This window comes from Ambystoma mexicanum, chromosome 6p, assembly GCF_040938575.1.
Source record: "Ambystoma mexicanum isolate Mex_15411 chromosome 6p, UKY_AmexF1_1, whole genome shotgun sequence".
Taxonomy (NCBI): Eukaryota; Metazoa; Chordata; class Amphibia; order Caudata; family Ambystomatidae; genus Ambystoma; species Ambystoma mexicanum.
This window is the reverse complement of record NC_090935.1, coordinates 913,797,502-913,818,630: the sequence shown is the minus strand read 5'-3', so window position 1 is coordinate 913,818,630 and position 21,129 is coordinate 913,797,502. Positions and strand designations below refer to the sequence as shown.

The following is a 21,129-nucleotide window of genomic DNA, read 5'->3' as shown; positions in this document are numbered from 1 at the left end:
TTCTCCCCAAAGTGTACCAAAGACCCACATAACGACCCCTAGGATCTTGTACCACTGTCAGTGGTACAAATGGAATGCGTTTATGTACCAGGATCAGATTCCCTCTAGATCCCATTGTGTATCCCGCGTGTAATGCGGAACGATAGTTGGTTCTACGAAAGAAGGTGCAATTGGTCCTTGCTAAATGTGTCTTAGTTATCAGGGCAACATCAAGGGAATGCCTATTTAAGAACTGTGTAACAAGACACTGCTTGATCCCAGAGCCCATCCCGTTCACGTTCCATGTTTATCACATTTATCAAAAAATGTATTTGAGGGATCTAGGACACTCAAAAGGCGATGATCGGGGTTGTGTGGGTGCCATTCATAGCATATAGTACTGGGTTTAGAACAGGGATAGTGTGCAGCTATTGGTCACAGCGGGGATGTGTTGCCGGTAGGAGGTGGTATGAGACAGCGTATAGCAATATAGCAAGTAGTGTGATTGATTAGCCTTGTAGGTACATGGTAGCTTAGAAACAACAAAAAACAACACAAACTACCCCTCCCTATACTCCACCCCAACACAAAGTATCTGTCGCCCGAACATCAGCCAGGAGACATCTAGAGCCAACTCTCGACCTCAACCAATACACTTACAACTCCTACTGGGGGGTTAAGGTCTTATGTGGTGGCCACGGTGGCCGCCGTTGTCGAAATGGCTTGCCAGGGACAGGGTGGGTTCATTGCAGTCGGTTCCTCATCTTTGTGTTTGGCGCTTTTACTGCAGTCGCGTCTGGCTTTGTGTGTCAAGGTCCCGCTCAGCATGTCGCTTTGGTCCATTCTGTTGAGGGTCCACTTCTCTCACAGGGTCGTTCTGGCCCGGTGGTGAGGGCTGTCCCACAGGTCGCTCTCGGTGTGGTCGGGCTCTGGGTCGACTTCTGGGAGTCTGGTCATCTTTCTTCCAGTTACCTTCAATGTGGTTTTCAGCCCATTTCCATGCTTCTTGCGGGTCAGTAACGTGCACCGTGGTCCAGTTATGTTGGATTTTGAACTGGGCCGGGAAAGGCAGTCCATATTTTATGTTCATTGAGTGCAGCTTTCTCTTTAGATGCTCAAATGATTGTCAGGCTTTCTGGACCCCCCGTGTAGAGTCTGTAAAAAAGGCGATTTTGGAGCCTTTGTACGTGATTGTCCCTTTAGTCCGAGCCATTTGAAGAATTGCATCCCTGTAGTCTGATTTTGGCACCTTGTGTTACAAGAAGAGATAAATGACTTCCTTTTTTGTTTAGTCGCCCTGGGAGTGTGGGTTGCTGCTCTCTCCCGCCACCCGCCGCCGCTCCAGCTTGTTTCTGTCTTGGGGAGTATGGGGTGCACTTCTCCAATCCCCGCAGCCCGACCTCGGGACTGGTCTCTATGCCTCAGGGGGCAGCTGAACGGGCCATGGGTTGCTGCTTACTCTCCGCCACAGAAAGCAGAGCCCCGGAACCCAGAAAGGCATCGGAGGGGGGCCCCCTCCTGCTCGAGCACCAACGGTGTCAGTGGTCCTTTATGGCCATCACACCGGCGCCCCTCTACTCCGTGTCGCCACCACTGCTGCTCCCGGGCCGACGCTGTCTGCAAATGTCTTCTTCCCTGCCCACAGTCACAGGCCGCCCCGGCGCTTTCCGCGGGCCCTGCTTTGCCATCCAGAGGTGTACCTCTCCGCCTGGTGGCACCCACGCAGTCCGGGACACACTACAATACTGCTCCGATATGAGCCAGTTGGCCGCCACACTGACACGTTCTGGATGTCACAGGTCAGGCAGAAGGTTACTGTGTTCGCCAGTGTGCAGATGTGTCAGCTCCGAGAGTCCGTCTCTTCAGCTGGTGTGTTCATCAGTGGCCATTTTGCAAGGTGCCTTTCGCGCCAAGCCGACAATGCTGTTTTCACGGCATCACTTTGGCAGGAGGTTGAATTTAAGCCTCCAGTTTCTCCTGCCGGTGCCTCGAACAGTCTTCTCTCTGCAGGTATGAATACCGACAAGAAATACCCCACCAAACAGAATAATACAACAGGATATTGTCAGCGGCCAGTGGAGCTCACGAGGTTCACGTCCTTCTCGTTCGCATGCTGGCCTGCAAAGTAATTATTGACTTGGGAACGTTAGGAGTCTTAATTTAATGACTCACTGTGATACACTGTGATATCCTCCGTCTATCTTTGCACTGAAGATTTGCCTCTCTTTTTCTATTCCTCTCTTTCCTGCATAGACTGGCCACCGCCGCTCCGCCCCCTCTACACTCCCATTGGGCCAGACTTGCTACAAAATCTCTGGGCACGTGCACCGCGCGCGCACCGGAAGTGCTCGCAAGTGTCCAGTGGCTGTTTGGCTGTTCGGCGGAGCGGTGGTTGGCAGTGAAGCAGGTGAGGATTGTATGAGAACGTTTTATGTGCTCAATATAGGGTTAACTTCTGATATCTAAGGAGGTTTTATAGATCAGTGAGTGACTATATGCTTTACTTCTTTTTGTATGCCTGGATAACACAGGTCAAGGAATACAAACAAAATGGTGGGAGGAGCCGTCCTGCTAAGGGGAAGATGCATGGTACCACCAGTAAATAATACCAGTGGTGGGGCTGTAACAGCTACTTAAGATGGCTTGTTATTAACTGAGCCTCCCTGCCTTCCTCATGGTATGGAAAGGGAAATTTCAATAATGGAACTATCTATGCATAACCATTGTTCTTGCAATTCTAAGTCACTTCAAATATCAGATGGCAATGCCAAGGTGTATGAGCCAGTGAATGATTTCAGTATAACTGACCATGTTGCTGCAACCTGTACCCTCCCACCAAATTCACTGGCATACTCACTTAAGGAAAAATATTTTTTGGAACAATCTCTGTGGAATGAGATGGGTGGAAAAGATATGGTAACGGATACTACTTATCCAAGACATAGAATAGATGTGCCCCACTTTAGTCATATTGATGACTGTTCCATTCTGGCACTAGCAGTGGTGGAGGAACTAGATAAATGTGTCAGACTTTCGGTTGGTTTGTGTGCCCCAAAGCAAGCTCTTCCCAAGGGGATTGATGAAGTGGCTCTATTCTCTCGAGGAAACCTCTATGTAAAAAAACCTGGAACCTTAATGGCTCAAAATATCTTTAGGAATTATGGTGATAACAAACAGTCATCTCCACCACCTACCTTGGGGTTCACTGCAGATGACATATCCCCCATGGATATTGGCAATAAAATGCTTTCCATTAATGATGACATATGAAATTCCTCCTTTTCAAATGCCGTAGGTAATGCCAATTTGGGGGTGGGCGATTTTGACAGAAATGAACCCCGAGGTGGCCTGCCATCTTCCTCAATACCGTTGATGGGTTCAAATTACTCATCTATACATGATCAGGAAGAGCATAATACATTTCCAGTGATCATAAGAATACTGGATTTGCTTGACAAGGGACACGAGGCAACCCATTTGGAAATCAGGGACATCACAAATTCGATCTCACTGATTTTAGCAAAGATGAACCTCTAGAGGGTTTTCTGACGCAAGGGAAACCTGCCGTCAGATGGATAAGGAATTCCGTGAGGATCTCAAAGGGAAAATCCTTGAGTGTTGTGCCACAAAATGTCCTAATATGAACCAACAAACTCAGACTGACTTACTGTGCACTCCTGAAGACATTTTAGGGCTGGAATGTGATTGAGATGCTATTAATGTTCCTGCGGCAAGGAATGATGGAGGAAAATCTGAAGAGATGTTATTCTTCATGGGCATAGTTACAGAGCTCTCACAGGAAATGAGAGAGAATATCCAGGACATGAAGGATATCAAAGCCCAGATACATTTTCACTTTGTGAAAGCTCAATATAGTAAAGAGCTTGATGGTGTTGCTTGCCAAGGTAATGATAGCTCAGCCTTGGGCAATGTATCTCACCCTAATAGCCCTACAGCTCTCACTAATCTTATGGAAAGTGAAGAACCAGATAAGGCACAATTAAAAGATGAAGGGATGCACCTATCACGCCGCCATAATCGTCTTCTGAGGAAGGCTGTGAAACGGAGGGCTATCAGAAAGAAATGTAAAGATAAGGTTACGATGAATACCCCAATAACGCATCTAGCTGATTTAACAAAGTCGGAACTGCATGATCAAAAGCTGAATGAGGAGGAAGTAATTGATCTAGAACAGTTAACCGAAGAAAGTAGACTGCATTTAAGACCAAAAGAACAAAAAGTACCATCTTTTGGAATAAAGGGCAGTTTAATGAGTTCTGATTCCATTAGTAGTAATCTTGAAATTCCAACCAAAATTGGGCCAGGTTTGGTTAGTGAGAAGGTGCTACGAGGTCCCTTTGCTCAACCCCTTCTATCAAATTTCTATCTGAGCCATGGTATTAAACATGTTGCCTTGGGACAATTCAGTCCAGCGCTGCTCCCCCACAGGGAGCTTCTTTTCACCTAGACATACCAGCTCCATCCAGTCAATCTGCTGCGAGATTGTATGCAGATGTGGCTGACGGTGTGAAGATGAGACCTCAGGTGAAAATCATTTCAGCTTTGGGGACTGCAACCTCTCGTCCTGAGGTTGGGGCCATGGTTGAAGTAATACAAAAATGCGCTGTTCCCACATTAAATAATGGTGTAAGTACAGATAGGCAGGGTGTATATCCAACTAATAATTCTTTAAATGAAGACTTACGGGCTAATGCTCTAAGCCTGAGGCCACAACAACCTGATTCCCAACCTAATTCAAACTCAATGATATTGTCATCACTTAGGGAGGCGCTCCAAAATGGCTCAATTTCTGCTGAAGATATAAATAAATTTATCTCAATGCAAGGTAAAGGGGGTGTTAAGAGCAACCCGCAAATTTCCGGTAAAAATGACCAGAATGGGACAGTTGAAGAAATCAGTAGTACCGTCCCGTCATTATTACCCGTTATGAAAGATACTCTGACATTGGCTAAAACATTGGAGAGAGTAGAAAGTAGTTTGAAAAAAACTTGACTTCCAAACAATATCATTGGATGGAAAAACTGGAGTGATGTACTTGGTGTGAATCGTATGAATAGACAGCTAACTACGGAGACCATTAATCAGATTCCCACCTTACGAAATTTAGTATCTAAAGACTTTGATCGAATATCATTGACACGGTCAAATAATTATCGTATGTTAAGTTATGTGGTTTCACCTATTGTGCAAAAACTGATATGGCTCCATAAAGCTGATCTTCTAGAGTTGGGTTTTGAATTATATCAGTTTGATACCGGATCTGATTCTTTGGAGTTTTTGAATTTTCAGATTCCGGTAACAGACTAGCAAACCAGGTAATGGTGTTGACCAAGGCATGAATATTACAAATTTTCTGACTATGGTAGGATCTATTAAAGATTGGTCCTGGGTAGAGCCTCTGACAAAGACAATTTCAGCTATGTCACCAGACTCCAAATCAACATAGTCGTATTTGAAAGGTAATTTATCTATATTTTCTTGGAATACATGTGGTCACAAGAACTTGGTTCGTTATTTCGATCCCTGTTTTCTGGAAAGAAGACCAGAAATGGTCTTCTTTCAGGAGACCATGAAAATAGCAGATTTTACTCTTGAGGGGTATGATATTTTTTGTGTGAATGCAAAACGAGATCTTTTGGTTCGACCCTCTGGTTGGCTGGCAATTGGGATTGTGAATTCGTTATCATGTAGCGCTAATCCGATTCTCTGTCTGGATCATGTGATGGTAATATTAGTGAGGTTTCACCAGATACCAGTATGCCTGTTTTGATGATAAACATATACTGGAATCCTTGTAAGATTTCACAGGAAACGATCTTTTGTGATTTGGATGCAGTACTAGAAAAAGCCATTATTTTCCATCTTGAGTGCGAAATTGTAATAGGAGGTGACTTCAACGCTTGTTGCAACTCTAATACCACCTTTCGACCGGGGATGGCGTGTTTGACCTCCAACCATAATTCACGTGAGAGAGGTGATTGATGGGTCAGCTTTTTTAATAACTGGGATCTGGTATTGCAGCCATTTGTTAATGATGGTCTTTTATATACGTGGAAACGTAGTGACTTTACATCAAGGATTGTTTTCTTTTGGGTGTCAAAGTCCTGTCAGCACTTGGCATCGAATGTACGAATCCATCCAATGGAAAATGGTGATCATGCTATTATTCCATTGAATATAGCACATCCTGTTTCCCAATAGCAACAAATTATCAGCTAGGTCTGTTGAGGATGGACAGAGCGCATTTGTCTTTGCATTGGAACAACACCAAGTGTAGTAAAATTTTAAGAATGGTCTCAGAACGTTTTAATATGGATTGTAATTGCATTTACCTTCTCTGATTTATCATGAAGCTATGACCACATGTATGATAGAACATATAATTAAGGGCTTCTATAAGACACAGAAAAAAACTGAAGTTCTCCATCGGCTATCATTTGACAGAAATATTAAAAGTCTAAAATGTTGGAAAAATAGGGAGTTGAGACATTTGAAACAGGAATTCATCGTGCCATCTGTGTATGTGAACAAAAAAATGGGTATGCTTCAGGCCTATAAGAACTCCTTGAAATGGTATTGTATAGATGCCTATAATCAACAAAACATTAAAATGCTTAGGTTTATATGTGCCCAAAATTCCAGAGAAACTTGGAAGCCTCTAAAACAATCTGAACCTTTAAAGAACAGGGGTGACTCTTGTTTGTCTGCACACGTCTAGGTGGAATACTTTAAATTGAAATGCAATTTGCTAACGAAGTTTAAAGATGTAATATACTATATTCCAGACCTTGCCTGTCTGCCAAACCTACAATTTTTTATCACAGATATAATATGGGCCATAGGAAAACGTAACCCGTCCAGAGCCGCTGGTCTAGATGGTATTCCGCCTTGTGTTTTTAAAACTGATCCAGTCTTGTGGGCTCGCATATTGAAACTAAAATATGATCTGATCCTAGCTACCAATTCTATTCCGGAATCTTGGGCTAACGCAATTATAGTACCTGTTTTTAAATGCGACCAGAGAATTATCGCCCTATTGCGTTAACTGATGCGTCAGCCAAAGTATTTTCAATTCTAATACTATTGTATTTGGAGAAATATATACTTGACAATAAGATACTTTCCATATCACAGGTTGGATTCAGACAGGGTATGGGGACCTCCTTAAATGCAGCTGTTTTCTCACATTTATTCGCTAATACTAAAAACGCAGGCTCTTCTCCAATCTATATGGCCTCTATAGATTTAACAGCTGCTTTTGATACAGTGGTCAGAAATGTTCTTTGGTTGAGAATGGATGAATTGGGTTTTCCTAGAGAGTTAATAGCGTGGATCTTAAAGCTCCACACTGGTACATCATATCAGGTAAGGATTACCAAAGGAGGGTCTATTACTGAGAATATTCCTACGTTTGTAGGTTTGAAACAAGGGTGTACACTGGCAGCAACCCTATTCAATATTTATTTGAGGGCTATAGGCAGGCTTCTGATTCATATGCTGTCCGTTTGGGATCTATGAAGCTTCACTGGCTCGCATTTGCTTATGATATTGTACTATTTGATGCAACGCCATATGGTCTGCAAAATAAATTGCATATATTTGCAAATTTCGCAGAGGAGCATAACTTGAGTCCTAAGGTAGGAAAAACTTTGATGTTTACATTTACTGCTGGCAGAAAACTGAAACCAATTTAATGGGTGATAACGAGATCCAGGTTAAACAGCCTTCTAGTCTCATCTATCTAGGTTACAATGTGTGTAACTATACTTCGCTAAAATATTGGTCTGAGATTTTAAATGAAAAGGTACGTTCGCTGTTGTCACAGATGAAAGTGATCTTTAAACATTTTTGTAAATATTCTTTATTGCCTTTATTAGAATTGATGACGAAAAAAGTTGAACCTACTATCTTGTATGACACTGATATGTGCCTATGTGACATTCACACATGTCTGAATACCATTCAAGGACAGGTGCTGAAAAAGGCTTTATGCCTGGCATTGTTGACACCTAATACGGTAATCTGCCATGAATTTGGGCTAATTGAATTAGCCACCCGGTTTAAATGGAGATCCCCATGCACCTATTCTAAAATTCTTGCTCAAGTGAAAACCACTTTGGGCCTCATTACGACCCTGGCGGTCCCGTAATGAAGGGTGCCGGTACGGAACCGACACCCTTCATTACGGGAGCGCCTATTACGAGGTTCCCTTTGCGGGACCCGGAACAGACGTCTGGTAAAACAAGACGTCCTTTCCGGTCACGTGAGGGGAAGAGGGAGGTAATAACGGGCTGTTAGTAACGTGCCCATTATTACCTCCCTCCCCATTCCCATTGAGCCCTCTGGGGGCTCAAATGGGAATGGGGAATGGTTCCTTCAAGGAGGAATTACCGGGTCCTTCAATGTTAGAATGACCTGGTAATTCCCCATTGAAGGAACCCAGTATTGGAGCCCGGTATGGAGGCATCCATGGCGCTAATAGCACCATGGCTACCTCCATACTCATAATGAGGCTTTTGTATATAGATTTACAATCTGTGCTATGTTATAATTCAAGCAAATCTCTTACGGCTTTTGGAAATAGGATGAAAGGCATATTGACTGATTTGGATGTCCTACAAGAGGATCTATTGACTCGTCCTGCATATGTAAAAAAGAGACTATGGGCCTCATTACACGGTAGGCGGTAAGGGTTTACCGATACCAGTATTTTACCGGTACCGGTAAATCCTTACCGCCTTACTACGAGGTAGTTTTACTGGCATGGACCAAGGTGCTTTTAGCACCTTGGTCCACCGCCGTCTGTGTAATGAGGCCCTATATGAGAATGATTGGATTACAACAATAGACTCTTTGAAACAATATAAAACGTATGTGCAGTATGTTAAGTTTACAAGGAAACGTTCAGTTTATCAGCCTTATATTATCTCCTTTCCGTGTAATGTTGTACGTGGCTCTTAAGATTTAAATAGAACCAAATGCACACACGTGAACGGGTAAGGTATTGGACAAATGAACTGATAGGTACCTCTATGATGCATTGTCGATTCCCAGGGTGTGGTGAGGACAATGAATCATTGAAACATCTAGTACTGGAGTGCATCTATTTTAGAGGGTTACGTTCAGATATATTTTTGAAGTTTGTGAATCTACAATCTGAAGACAGTTTGGAGAATTTATGGGTTAGACTGATGACTGGTGCTTATAAACCTATACGTTTTGCTTTAATCCGTTTCCTGAATCAACTGGAGATCCAACTAGATCTTCATAAATAATGATGTATGGTTGTATGCATTGATGACTAATACAATTTTTCTAAAACACTGAAAACGTAACTGGATGAACATTGTCATGTTGGTTGAAAAAAACTCAATTTGCATTTCGAGGCATTCTATATATATATGAATTCTGAAAATGGTTGATTAGATATATAATTATTTTTGTAAAATCAGAAATTATGAATTTTGTAAATGGTTGCTTCGAGATTGAATTGCTTTTGTTCGATCAACAACTATTGAATCTCTGTTTTAATCATTGTGTATATATGTTAGGTGTGTAATTATAATGATATTTTATGTGAAATGAAAAGAAATGGATTGTAAAAGTTTTTATAAAGGGTTTAAAAACCAAACATAAAAAAAATGCAACTACTATGGTAGAGATCCTATCAAGATGTTTTTGAACTTTTTAATAAAGTGAATACTTGCAAGTGAATGGAATTAACATTTTGAGAAACTTAAGGACAGAGTATCTGAGAGCCTTCATCTCAGAAAGATATTTTTCTAAATGGAGAGCACTGGTGGGAACTTGTATGTTGGGGACAAAACCCAAAATTAAATAATTAATTTTTGCCCTAACAAAATTGTTAGAGGCCATTTTTAAACTAATTGCAAAGGATCCTTAAGGATCGAACTTCATTATAATCTCAGAAGTAAATTGGAAAGTTGCAATATTTTGTGTAACTTTGAGAAATGTTGCAATTCCAAAGTGCCGATATCTATGTCATTAAGGGTTTGGCTAGGTGTGATATTTGTTGCAAAATCATGGTTTTCTTTTGGAAATTTATTTGGAATGTGAACAAGTTAGATTTTTGTTTTTTTGTAACTCAGTATAACTGTTTAAACTCAAGCCCTTTGTATTTCTGTTTAGTTGTTCACACTATATATCGAATCAGTTTTGAAATCGTCTTGTCCATCAGTAGCTTCTTCCTGTTCCTCTACTGTGGTGGAGGAGAAACTTGGACATGCATACTCTGCTATTGCCATCTTCCTTGCTCTGACTTCCTCTATTCTGAAGAAAGATGTAAGGGCAACAAACACACCCTGAAAAGCGAGGAGCAGCATCCTTCCTGTCACTCTGTGTATTCCCCTGCTTAGATAAAACCAAGCACTTCCTTTGCTTACTGATGACGGTTGTCAGTGTTGACTTGCATGCATTGCTTATGTATGCATGATGCTTAAGTTATGCAGCAGAGCATTGTAACTTTATGCATGTGTTGCTAGTTAATGGTAGGTTTTGTTGCTCTTGTGGCTAACATTGAACTGGGATGCATATACATGAACCTACGACCGCCATTTCCTAATGAAAGCTAAGTGTGGAAGCCAGGGCATGGTTGGACATGGTTTTCCACAACTGTAGCCATTTGAAACACTCAGTGAGGTAGAGAATGAGCTGACCCCTCACAGGGTCTGCCTGAATGGACCTGGTCTGGGGCAAGCATTAAGGGAAAGGGAAGGCAATGGACAATGAGGGGAAACTGAGGGAAGTGTGGTTTCGGGGGTGGGGGGGCTGCCAGGTGGCCTGTCAGGGGGCAGTGAGGCCTGCTCCAGATCTTGCCCAGGACTTTCTACATGATTCAACTACAAGAGCTGAACTTCCCACACCTCCAGGGAAGCATAAACCCTTCCCTCTTTGGGAATTAAAACAACAAGGGGGAGGGGCATTGCAGCAGTGTCCCTGTAGTGGTCAGGTGAAGAGGGGAGTCTGCTTCTCTGACAGGGGACGCAGGATTCATGCAGATTGTGTCATAGTGGGCAACCGTGTTCTGGACCAGTCAGTACTGGCCTTTTTGGGCTGCCGATATCTGTCTGAGACAGAAAAGAAGAGAACTGACTCCTTACCTGGCCATAGCATTGCAGAGTGCTGCCACCTTGGTGATGAGATAAAAGTAGACAGCCTGTCAGTGGTGTTTCCTAACACCTGCGCAGATGCCTGTGAGGATATGAGCAGGAAGCAGTTGAGCCCACGCCTGAATTTCAAGCTCTTCCCAGGTGCTAATAAACTGGTATATTGCATTAACGCAGGCGCGGGAGCCGGCAAGGGACTGCTCCTGCATGAGAACACGTCTTTGTTGACTCTCAGAAGATATATTTCAGTTTTCTGAGTTCACTGCTGGAGCGAGGAACCGTGACTAGCACATCATTGAATGTGAAACCAATGGCAGGTTCCTTGCATCATTCCAGTAACTGCCTTTGCAGGCACCTCTGGAACGAAATCTAGGATGTTGAGTAGTAGGAGGTAGGAGGTAAAGAAGTAGAACATTGGAAAGGTGAGCCTGCTAATGGTTCTCATTTGAATCTTCATCTGAGCCACAACAAAGATGGATCAATTGAGTTGTGGGCAGACCTTCTACAGTCAACTCAGGAAGACACATGCCATGAGCCATGAGGACACAAACAAAGGAGCGCGCACCGCAGATTATTTTATGAGAGCCATCAGATAGGCACCTTAGGCGTGAAGCCCCAATAGGGAACGGAGATGGGGGAAAAAAGGTCCCGGCATACTGCAGCTCTAAGGGCTTAATGGTTGGTTATTAGCTTATTGTGGATTGTTGCATATTGCTTGGCATTGTATTGCATCATCTCTATAGTCTGCCCTTAGGTGTACCCTCAATGATGCTTTCAGGAGGTGTGGACTGTGGAGGAGGATGCAATCATGTTTCAGTGAAAAAGTTATTCATGGAGTTTCATTGACTCATGAGGGTTCTGGGAAAGTGTGTGGTAAGCAGATGATGTTCGATTGCAACTCATGAAAATGGGATGTGTATAAATGTATACATGATACACATTACCTTAACTGCCATCAGGTGTCCAGGATCATTAGTTTATTTAATCTAGGTCAAGGGTCTGCAAGCATAACTCTCCAAATGTTTTAGGCTATAACTCCCATCAACTCCTATCCAGCATAGTCAATGGTGGGGACCCTGGGAGTCTGAGTCCAAAACATCTGGAGAGCAACAGGTTGCAGACATTTGATCTACGGGCTCAGGGACACCCCCCTGGGTGGCGGGTAGCAATCACCTGAATTGGCTTTTCATTTCGGTGTGCTCCGTCAGACTAACATTCCCCAGTTAGAGGTGGTATGGATGGAGGATTGAATGTTCCACATTTACAGGAAGCCTCTATTGGTGAACACCATTGGTGAACTCATGTGAGATTGTGTATAGAATTGTGCACTGGCTACATTTATGACAAGTACACTGCCTGTTTCATCGCTTGTGACTATTGTCATTCACAAAAGTATCGAGCTTGGAAAAAGACACGAGAACAGAGATGGCATCCACAAAGTCTATGTGGGTTTATGGGGGGGAAAAGGAGCATTGGAAAGGTAAGGAAAAGAATTAGGATCAAAGAGATTAGAAAGAAGACCATAAGAAGGGTACACTTTAGGAAAATAAAACGAGATCGAGAGGCTGCATGACTCAGACAAGGAGTAACCTTTGTACATGTTTGGCCTTTATGAAACACAAATACAATAATAAGGTGAGACACCGTGGGGAAAGATTTGAGAAGGAGAAGCAAAAGATAATTTGGTAGCTGGAAGATTCACTTTTAGCAGTGTCAGGAAACATGGACTTTGGTACTAGGCAAACAATGGGAAACGAGACCATATGTTAAGGGTAACAGAAACCACCTAGGTTAGAAACAACGAACCAGCATGGGGGTACTGGTCAATAAGGCCATGGGGCATTATGAAGATGCAGTGGACCAAATGAAACAAATAGGAAACACTATGCACTAATGGGAAAAGACAAGAAAGAGGAGGCCATGTGGGAGGTCACACACAGCAGACCAGTCTAAGGAAAAGGGAAACATAATGACTTGATTGACATAGTATTATTGTACTGCAAGTCTGCCCTCCTTCCCAAATGGAGCCTGTTTATCTTCATATCTCGTTTTTGCTACACAGCTAAGATCAGATCAAAGGGTGGTGTAGGATCCTTGAAAGACATTTGATCCCGAGCAAGGAATGCAATGACCCGTAACATCTAAGTGGAGTACATTCTTTTAGATTTGGTTTTGCTGCTCTTGATACTCACAAAGTACCAAACGTGTATTTCTGTGCACAGGCTCAGATCAGTTCCCGCAACCCACTTAGTGCCACTTACAGGGGATATCCCATTTGCCACACGTACCCTGCTATCAGAGAGGACTGGCACTGAAGGCGTGGATAGTGCATTCCAGGATGCAACATATCTTTCTCTGCTGGCCCCTTAATCTCTGGTTTATTCAGAGTAGGTGTTAAAATTGACCCGTCATGCAGAGCATGCTTAGTTTGTTAAAATAAAGGAAAACTTACTGAACGAAATAATCCTCTGCTTTTTCATCGAAATTGCTCCGAATGACGCTTTCATAATAATGATAGACTGGGGCAATTCTCCTAAACATATATTTCTTGAAAAAAAAAGAGGAACATTATGAAATTTTAATATGCAATTCGCTCATTTACACACATAGATTACCGACTAAACAAATTCTGACAGTCAACCATTTAAGAAAATTGACATTGCCAACTGCATTGTAAATTATTACAATTGTGAGAGTTCCAGCCTACTATACAATTATACTTATAACAAAATCAATACCTTACAAATTATCGCATTCTTTCAAAATGGTGCATGTGTGTCTGTGTGCGCTTATGCGCGTTTAGAGTCAATGGGTCTCATTAGGACCCTGGCGGAATGGGTTTAACGGCGCCGGTAATGGTGCCGGTGCCGTTAAACCCATTCCACCCTATTTTACGTCTGATCCGTTATATGAGGGCTCAAATGGGAATGGGAATGGGGATGGGTAAATTGAACGAGGAATTACTGGGTCCTCCAAGGTTGGAATGGCCCGCTAATTACTCATTCAAGGAACCCGGACACGAGTTTGGAGGCAGCCATGCCGCAAATAGCGGCATGGCTACCTCCAAACTCCTAATGATGCCCAATGTACTCTATACAGAACCAGTATCCTGTGAAAACTCCTTTGATGAAAATGCTGACTACAACTTCATTGATGGAAAACTGCTGATTCACTTAAAAATCGATTGTAAGGAAGACAGTGGGCCCCATTACAAGTGAGGCGGAACGGGTTAACGGGACCCGCTAAAGGAGGCGGACCCGTTAAACCCGTTCTGCCTCATTACAAGCTCCCCTCGCGGGACCCGGTAAGTAACGCCTGGTCGGCGTGCTTACCGGGTTCCGCGAGGGGAAGAGGGCTCGTAATCGGCCCGTTGTTTGCTCCCTCCCTCATTCCCATTCAGCCCTATGGGGGTTGAAATGGGAATGGGGAAGGTCCAGGCCCGGGTTCCTGGAGGGAGAAATTACCGGGCCCTCCGAACTCGGAATGGCCCGGTAATTCCCCATTCTGGGAACCCAGACCCAATTTTGGTGGCAGCCATGCCGCCAATAGCGGCATGGCTACCACCAAAATCGTAATGAGGCCCCGTATCTTACTTTATTACTTAATATTTTACTGTGTTGCTCTCATATGTATCTGCAATTGATTTATTGTTCTGCCCTCCAGTGCCCCAGGGTTAGGTTCACATATTATATATGGGATAAAGTACCCTCTACCATGAGCTATAAGGATATTGCAGGTAGTAGGGGAGTTCTGTGACCAAACATCGTTATTAGGTCACAAAACTATGAGGTGACTTGCAATATCCTTTTTACGTACGTTAGGGAGTATTTTATTCCTTATAATACATGGCACGCAAAGTCAACCCCTTTAATGTCTGGCCTCTTGCTTAATCTAATGTGAGAGATCTTCCATTTACTAGTCCAAATAATCAATACAGAATTGTTTTGGGTTTAAAAAGCTAATATGCAGCAACCAATGTGCTTAAACAGTGTAATAAAATGCACTGATTTTTTATTTATTTTGCTCTTTAAAATAAACCATGACATACAGATTCTTTGCTCACATATTTTCAACTCCAACAGTGCTCAAAATGAAATATTCTACCATAAACAATTCCTTGTCAATTAATGGATTTAAAAGTGCAACACAACCTATTTTACAAATGTTTCCTAAGTTGTAGAGCATGGTTCAAATCATGTAGAATGTTGCCGGATGGCAAAGCCCAAACCCTGGGTGCCATTGGTAGTCTCTGCCACAGTCTTTGCAAGCAATGTTGTGTTAGACTCCAACGTTTGGGTTTGGCACTTTCCCCTTCCCTGATCCTTCCTGGCTCTTTCTCCTCTCCCCCAAAGTGTCTCCTCAACACCCAGCAAGGATTGGGCCCTCTTCGTGCCCCCATTGGCTGCAAGCAACTTTTCACTCCTTCCTCCTCTTTCACTTTCTTAAATTCCTTCATCCACTCCAGATGTTTATACTCTTGTGAACTCTATTTCCTCTTGCTTTCTCGCCTCGTGCTTATCCTTCTCTAAGACTTTTTTTACAACCTTCTTATGTCTTGTACTCTTGTTTTTTTCTCCACATCCTTTCTGCACCAATGATTTTCCTCCAGCCTGTTTCTCTGTTGTTACCCTCTCACCAACTGCGCTTTCTGCTCTGTACACCTCCTCTGCTCCTTCTATTATTATTCTTTTCCCCTCCGCCTCCTTCTGCTGTTCCAGTGCCTTTTCACCAGCCTCCTTCACTCTTATGGCTCTTCTCGCCCCTCCTCCTCCACTCTCTGTGCCATGCTTTCCAGCTCTTACCTACCTACTCATCAAGATCTCTCTACTCCTCTTCTCCCTCCTTCTCCTTATTATGGTCCACCACTCCTGCTCATCACTCTTCCTGCTTGTCCTTCTCCTCTCTGCTCTCCCACCTTTCTCTCAATCCAAAATCACCCACACCCTGTAAAAGACACTGGGATTTGTTATAACTGTGCAGGCCTGCATGACCTGCCACTGCTGAATCATGGTCAGCTGATTTCCTGTGTTACCTGAACATGGTGATTGGCTTTCAAAATGTGAACTTTTCTTCTCAACTTGTTTTACTATCCCAGCAACGCTTGTCCATGAGGTCATGGATTTAGCCCTCATAAGATACGTCTGCCATCTTGCCTGTCTGATCCACAGCATTGTTTCCACATGCCAGTTCCATAGCTTTGGATTGCCTGCAAAAATGATTCTTCTCTGCATCCGTGAACACCCGCTCTCCAAGTTCTTGGTGGTACAAAATGTGGTTGCCATGCTGGGTAGCCACTGACTGGTCGAATCAAACTAACACTGAATGTTAGTGCCCTTACCACTGGAGGGGCCCTCATTTGTTCCTTTTCTCGTGTTCTTTTGGAACCACCACTTGATTCTAAATGTTTTGATGCGAGTTGGTATAGGTTTTGACAGTCCTGGACACCTTCGTACTGGTATGCATCCCGCATAGTTTCTTGTGCAAAGTCCTTTAGATATGTTTTGTCCCACCTGGTTAAAATGCCCCCAGACTTCAACACAAGATTATTCCATTCATGACACATATAACTAAGTGAAAAGTTATCTCGGGTAGTGAGCACAAGGGACAGCTTCATCTCCCTAAAAGGATTACAGCAGCCAAGTCTTGTCCTTTTGGTTATAGGGGCATTGGCGTGGTTTGCCAGGGAGAAGCTGGATGGACTCCCCCCTTTTGCACTCAGTGCCTCCAGCGAGACTCCAAGTTCCCTGTATGTTCCTTATTCTATGGTTCCTGCCTTTGAGGCACCTGTTTTGCCCTGTGCCGAGGTAATCTTCTTCTGGTGATCCGCTGGGGAGCCCGGAGTTCCTCTGTCTACCTCCTCTGAGTCCGACATCACACAGTAGGCAGTGGAGCCAGTCCCCTTGGCCACCTCAGGCGTATCACCCAGTTTAAAATGTGAGACTTCATCACAGGGTTTTAAAATAAATATCTGTGACTTCTAAAAAAAGGGAAACTAACAAATACATTTAAAAGCTCCTCCAAAAAATACATGTAACAACTTGTTTCTACTTGTACGTTTGAATGTTTTATGTGTTGATTTAATGAAGGGTTTACATTTCAAGAGAAGCAGTTTCTCCTTAAACTTGACTCTGCTTCATGTAGTGTTGATCCTCCCCGCCCCCCACCGGTTCTATTGTGCGAAAGCTACCCTAGAAATAAATCTTGCCAGAAACATCTGATTGCTAAAACTTCCAACGTTTCTTTTGTACTATCGCAGGAGCTGTTTTTTCCTCAAGCCTGACATACCATTAGATACCACTGCCACCTGTCTTCTGTGCTATGTTAACTCAGACTTAAATCTCCTCAGAAACATTGGTATCCACCGAAGCGTGACCCCTCTTCACAGGAGATACTCATTCCATCACACAACCTACCATTCCTATTGGGCATAACAATACTCTTTAAATACGTGTAGCTGTGAATCCCTATTTACCTCAATAATGTTCAGTTTAACATAAGCTACTGAGACCAGGTGGATAGCTCAGGGGCAACAAGTTTGTCTTGGAAGCAAGACAACGCAGAGCAACCCAGGTTTGTATCCCGGCCCTGTGCTTAGAAACTGGTCTCTGGTGTTAAGCGTGTAATAAAAATTAATTATTGTGCATTTTCACCTATTGACTCTCCCACCCATGTGGATCCTTAGTCACTGAAATAAACTGAGATGTACATGTGTTAAATCCTCACTGTTAAAATAATTAGATGTAGTCCATTTTAAATCAATGGCAGATGGTGAATATTATTACCTCTAGTTAAGGTTATAGGGAAAGGAATTATGGAATCTGTCTTCATACATAAAACAACTCAAATGAGGACAGAAAATACATTGCAGCACCCTGCATTTCATGCACCTGCGATCTCAGGTGGAAGGTAAAACACTTGTACGTAAGTTTTAGGTTCCTTAGTCAGAGACCCTACACTTTCTCTTATTTATTTATTTATTTATTCATTCATTCATTTATTTATTTATTTATTTATATAGCGCTAAAAGCCCGCGGGCATCAGAGCGCTTACGAGAAGACAAGACAACAGAGATTTAAGACGGGACAAGATATGTGAAGGTCAGTGTTACATTATAATTCAATAAGGAATGCTTCCAGGATTCATTTAAAAAGTAGTGTTTTCAGTTTTTTCCTGAAGAGGAGGTAGTTGGGTTCGAGTTTCAGTGAAGTGGGAAGTTCATTCCATTTTTCAATACTCAGGGTCGGGAAGGCCTTGCCAAGGCCGTGCTGTTTTTGCATTTTGGTGGTTTGCAGTTTACCTGTGTTAGAAGATCTAAGCTGTCTGGGTGGCTCGTACCACTTGAATTGTTTTGTGAGGTAGACCGGAGCTTTGCCATATAAACAACGATGAACCATGGTGAGAGACTTGAAGGAGATTCTCTCCTTCATAGCCAACCAATGGAGAGCCTTCCTATCTCCGGTGATGTGTTCTCTCCAAGTTCTTCCTGTGATCGTTCTGACGGCATTGTTTAGGTTTGTTTGGCATCTTTTCAAACATTTACTGTTGGCTCCTAAAAGAAGGGAGTCACCATAATCCTGTCTAGACAGTATAGTGGCTCTAGCGATGATCGTGCTGTTTTTTTGATCTAGTAATGGTCTGATTTTATTTTAGGAGAATTTGGTGTTACTGACAGTTTTTCTTAAGGTAGGCTGTGTGAGCTTCAGCACCTAGTGAAGCTTGAAGATACACTCCTAGGGTCTTCACTTTTACTGATATAGGAATTTGGATGTTCATGATAGAGAACGAGGAGTAAGATGGACTCAATTTCTTTCTGGCCTGTGTAGAGCCGAATATCATAAGCTCGGTTTTCGAGCCGTTTAAGCACATCCAGTTTTCTTTCATCCAACACTCAATGGTGTTGTATAGGGATGAGAGTCTGTCGTTGTCCAATTTGTAGTCCCCACTGAGTTCAAACACCAGTTGGGTCTCATCGGCAAAATTGGTAAAGAAAATACCCATCTGAGATAGCATGGTGCAAAGGCAGCGCATGTAGAGATTAAAGAGCAAAGGGGAAAAACTGGCCCCTTGAGGGACACCGCAGTCAACCAGTTTAGTGTTTGATGCTTTGTCTCCCCAGACAATCCTGGATTGCCTGTTTTGCAAGAATGAAGCAATCCATTCAATTGCCCCTGATGAACAATTGCCTGAGTTTTCACGGGCCTCTCTGAGCTTTGTGTGATCCAGCAGATCAAATGCTGCAGAGAGGTCCAATAACATTAGTACTCCTGATTTGCCTTTGTCCAAGATAGACAGCATTTCAGTCTTAGGTGTTGCTCATTGAAGCTTCAGCTTTATGTAATGCCAATAGGGAATCGGTGTGATTCGATGACAATTGACGTATTTTCACTTTTAAGCACACATTCATAGTCCTGAGGATGACCCTGCTGATGGAATCTTAAACAGATAGACCCCGAGGAACACCACATGAATGCCAAGGTAGTCGAAACATGAGTGTGTAGTTTGAGAACCTTTTAGAAGGTTGGGAATTCAAAACTAGATACAAATAAATTGGGGGATTTGAGATGCTGTTCCATAAACATTTGTGATGTACTTATATTGAAGTTACATGTTGTGTCTGTTTACAGTGGATGCATTAAAAGAGATACAAATGGGAGTAACTGAATGGATGGAATATTATGTAGTGTATATATTACTGTAGGGAGAATGATGGACCTTTTTGATGAACATTTTACAGTAACTTACAATGAATAATGCTTAATCACTGTATGTCCTAGGGTACACTGCAAAGTGTTTCGCTAACTCCCTAAATGTTGTTAAACAGTGATTGGTCTGTAACATGTTTTGTGAAAGGATTATCACGAAAGATTGACAGCAGTTGTTTCACCAACTGCACAGTATCTGACTCCCCATGATTGAGTTTGGAATCTATTTTGCACAGGTTTATATCCTGCAAGAACAGTTCCTTGCTGCATGAAACAGGTAAATGGCTCAAGCAATTGGTGGCTTCCTCAGCAGAGTAGATATTGCCTATGGGCGCTTTTACAGGGTCAGTCAGAAGAGAGCCCTGTACAAGGATTGCTTGTGATAGTAGTTGAGGAAGCCCGAGGAGACTTGAGAACAATTTTAGATCTGGACCTATATTAAGGCAACCGGATAAATGAAAACCTTTTGTGGAAGAGATATATGTCTCTGATAGAGCTGTAGGAACTGTCTTGGTGCACCCAAGAGTATCATTGTTCCCCTCTACACGCTTACTTTTTGGAAAACAAACCCCAGTATTTAGATACTAAAAGATTTTCATGTACTGAAGGAAACCTGCTAGCCATTTGTATTTGTTTATTATTTGTATCGCGCACCTAACCATGAGGTAACTGGGCGCTGGAAAACTTAGCATGTTACTGGCAGAAAACATAAGAACATATTTACATAAAGGATAAACACAGTAATGGCAAAGGGGTCGACTTGGGTTACATATTGGTCTGACCATTAAGATAAGTACAGGTGGGATGGGGAGCAACGGGCTGTGATGCAGGATCACTTGAGCTCAGCAATTGGTGGGCTTATCAGTAAGCCAGAGTTTGATGCTGGTTTTGAAGGCATTGAAGGATGGTTCTAATCTGATGGAGGGAGCTAGCGAGTTCCTGAGGTTGGCAGCTTGAACAGGGAAGCTGGCTCCTCCTGGGCTTTTGAGATTGAATCTGGGGACTGTGAGGAGGTGAGTGTGAGATGATCTGGTAGGACAGGTGGCATGGTGTAGGCAAAATTTGTCAGAGAGAAATTTAGGTGTGGCATGTGAGATACATTTCTGGGTGATTGCCAAAGTGCGGAGTTAGATTCTGTCACGCACTGGGAGCCAGTTAGATTTTGTCTGTGGCTGGAGATGTGGTTGGATATGGGGATGTTTAGTGTGGGTCTTAAGGAGTTATTTTGTAAGACCTTATTGAGATTCATTTTAGAGGTTCCTGAGAAGAGTGTGTTGCAGTAATCTATTTTCGATAGTGCT

At 42.9% G+C, this 21,129-nt stretch overlaps 1 protein-coding gene across 1 annotated transcript in view; it reads right to left on the bottom strand.

Moving 5' to 3' along the window:
- Positions 1 to 21,129, bottom strand: part of LVRN (laeverin) — a 933,533-nt gene that overhangs the window by 131,071 nt on the left and 781,333 nt on the right. The window contains exon 15 of the mRNA XM_069625536.1: positions 13,579 to 13,673. Within this exon, the coding sequence (XP_069481637.1) occupies positions 13,579 to 13,673 (95 nt within the window). The remainder of the gene's footprint in view (positions 1 to 13,578; positions 13,674 to 21,129) is intronic.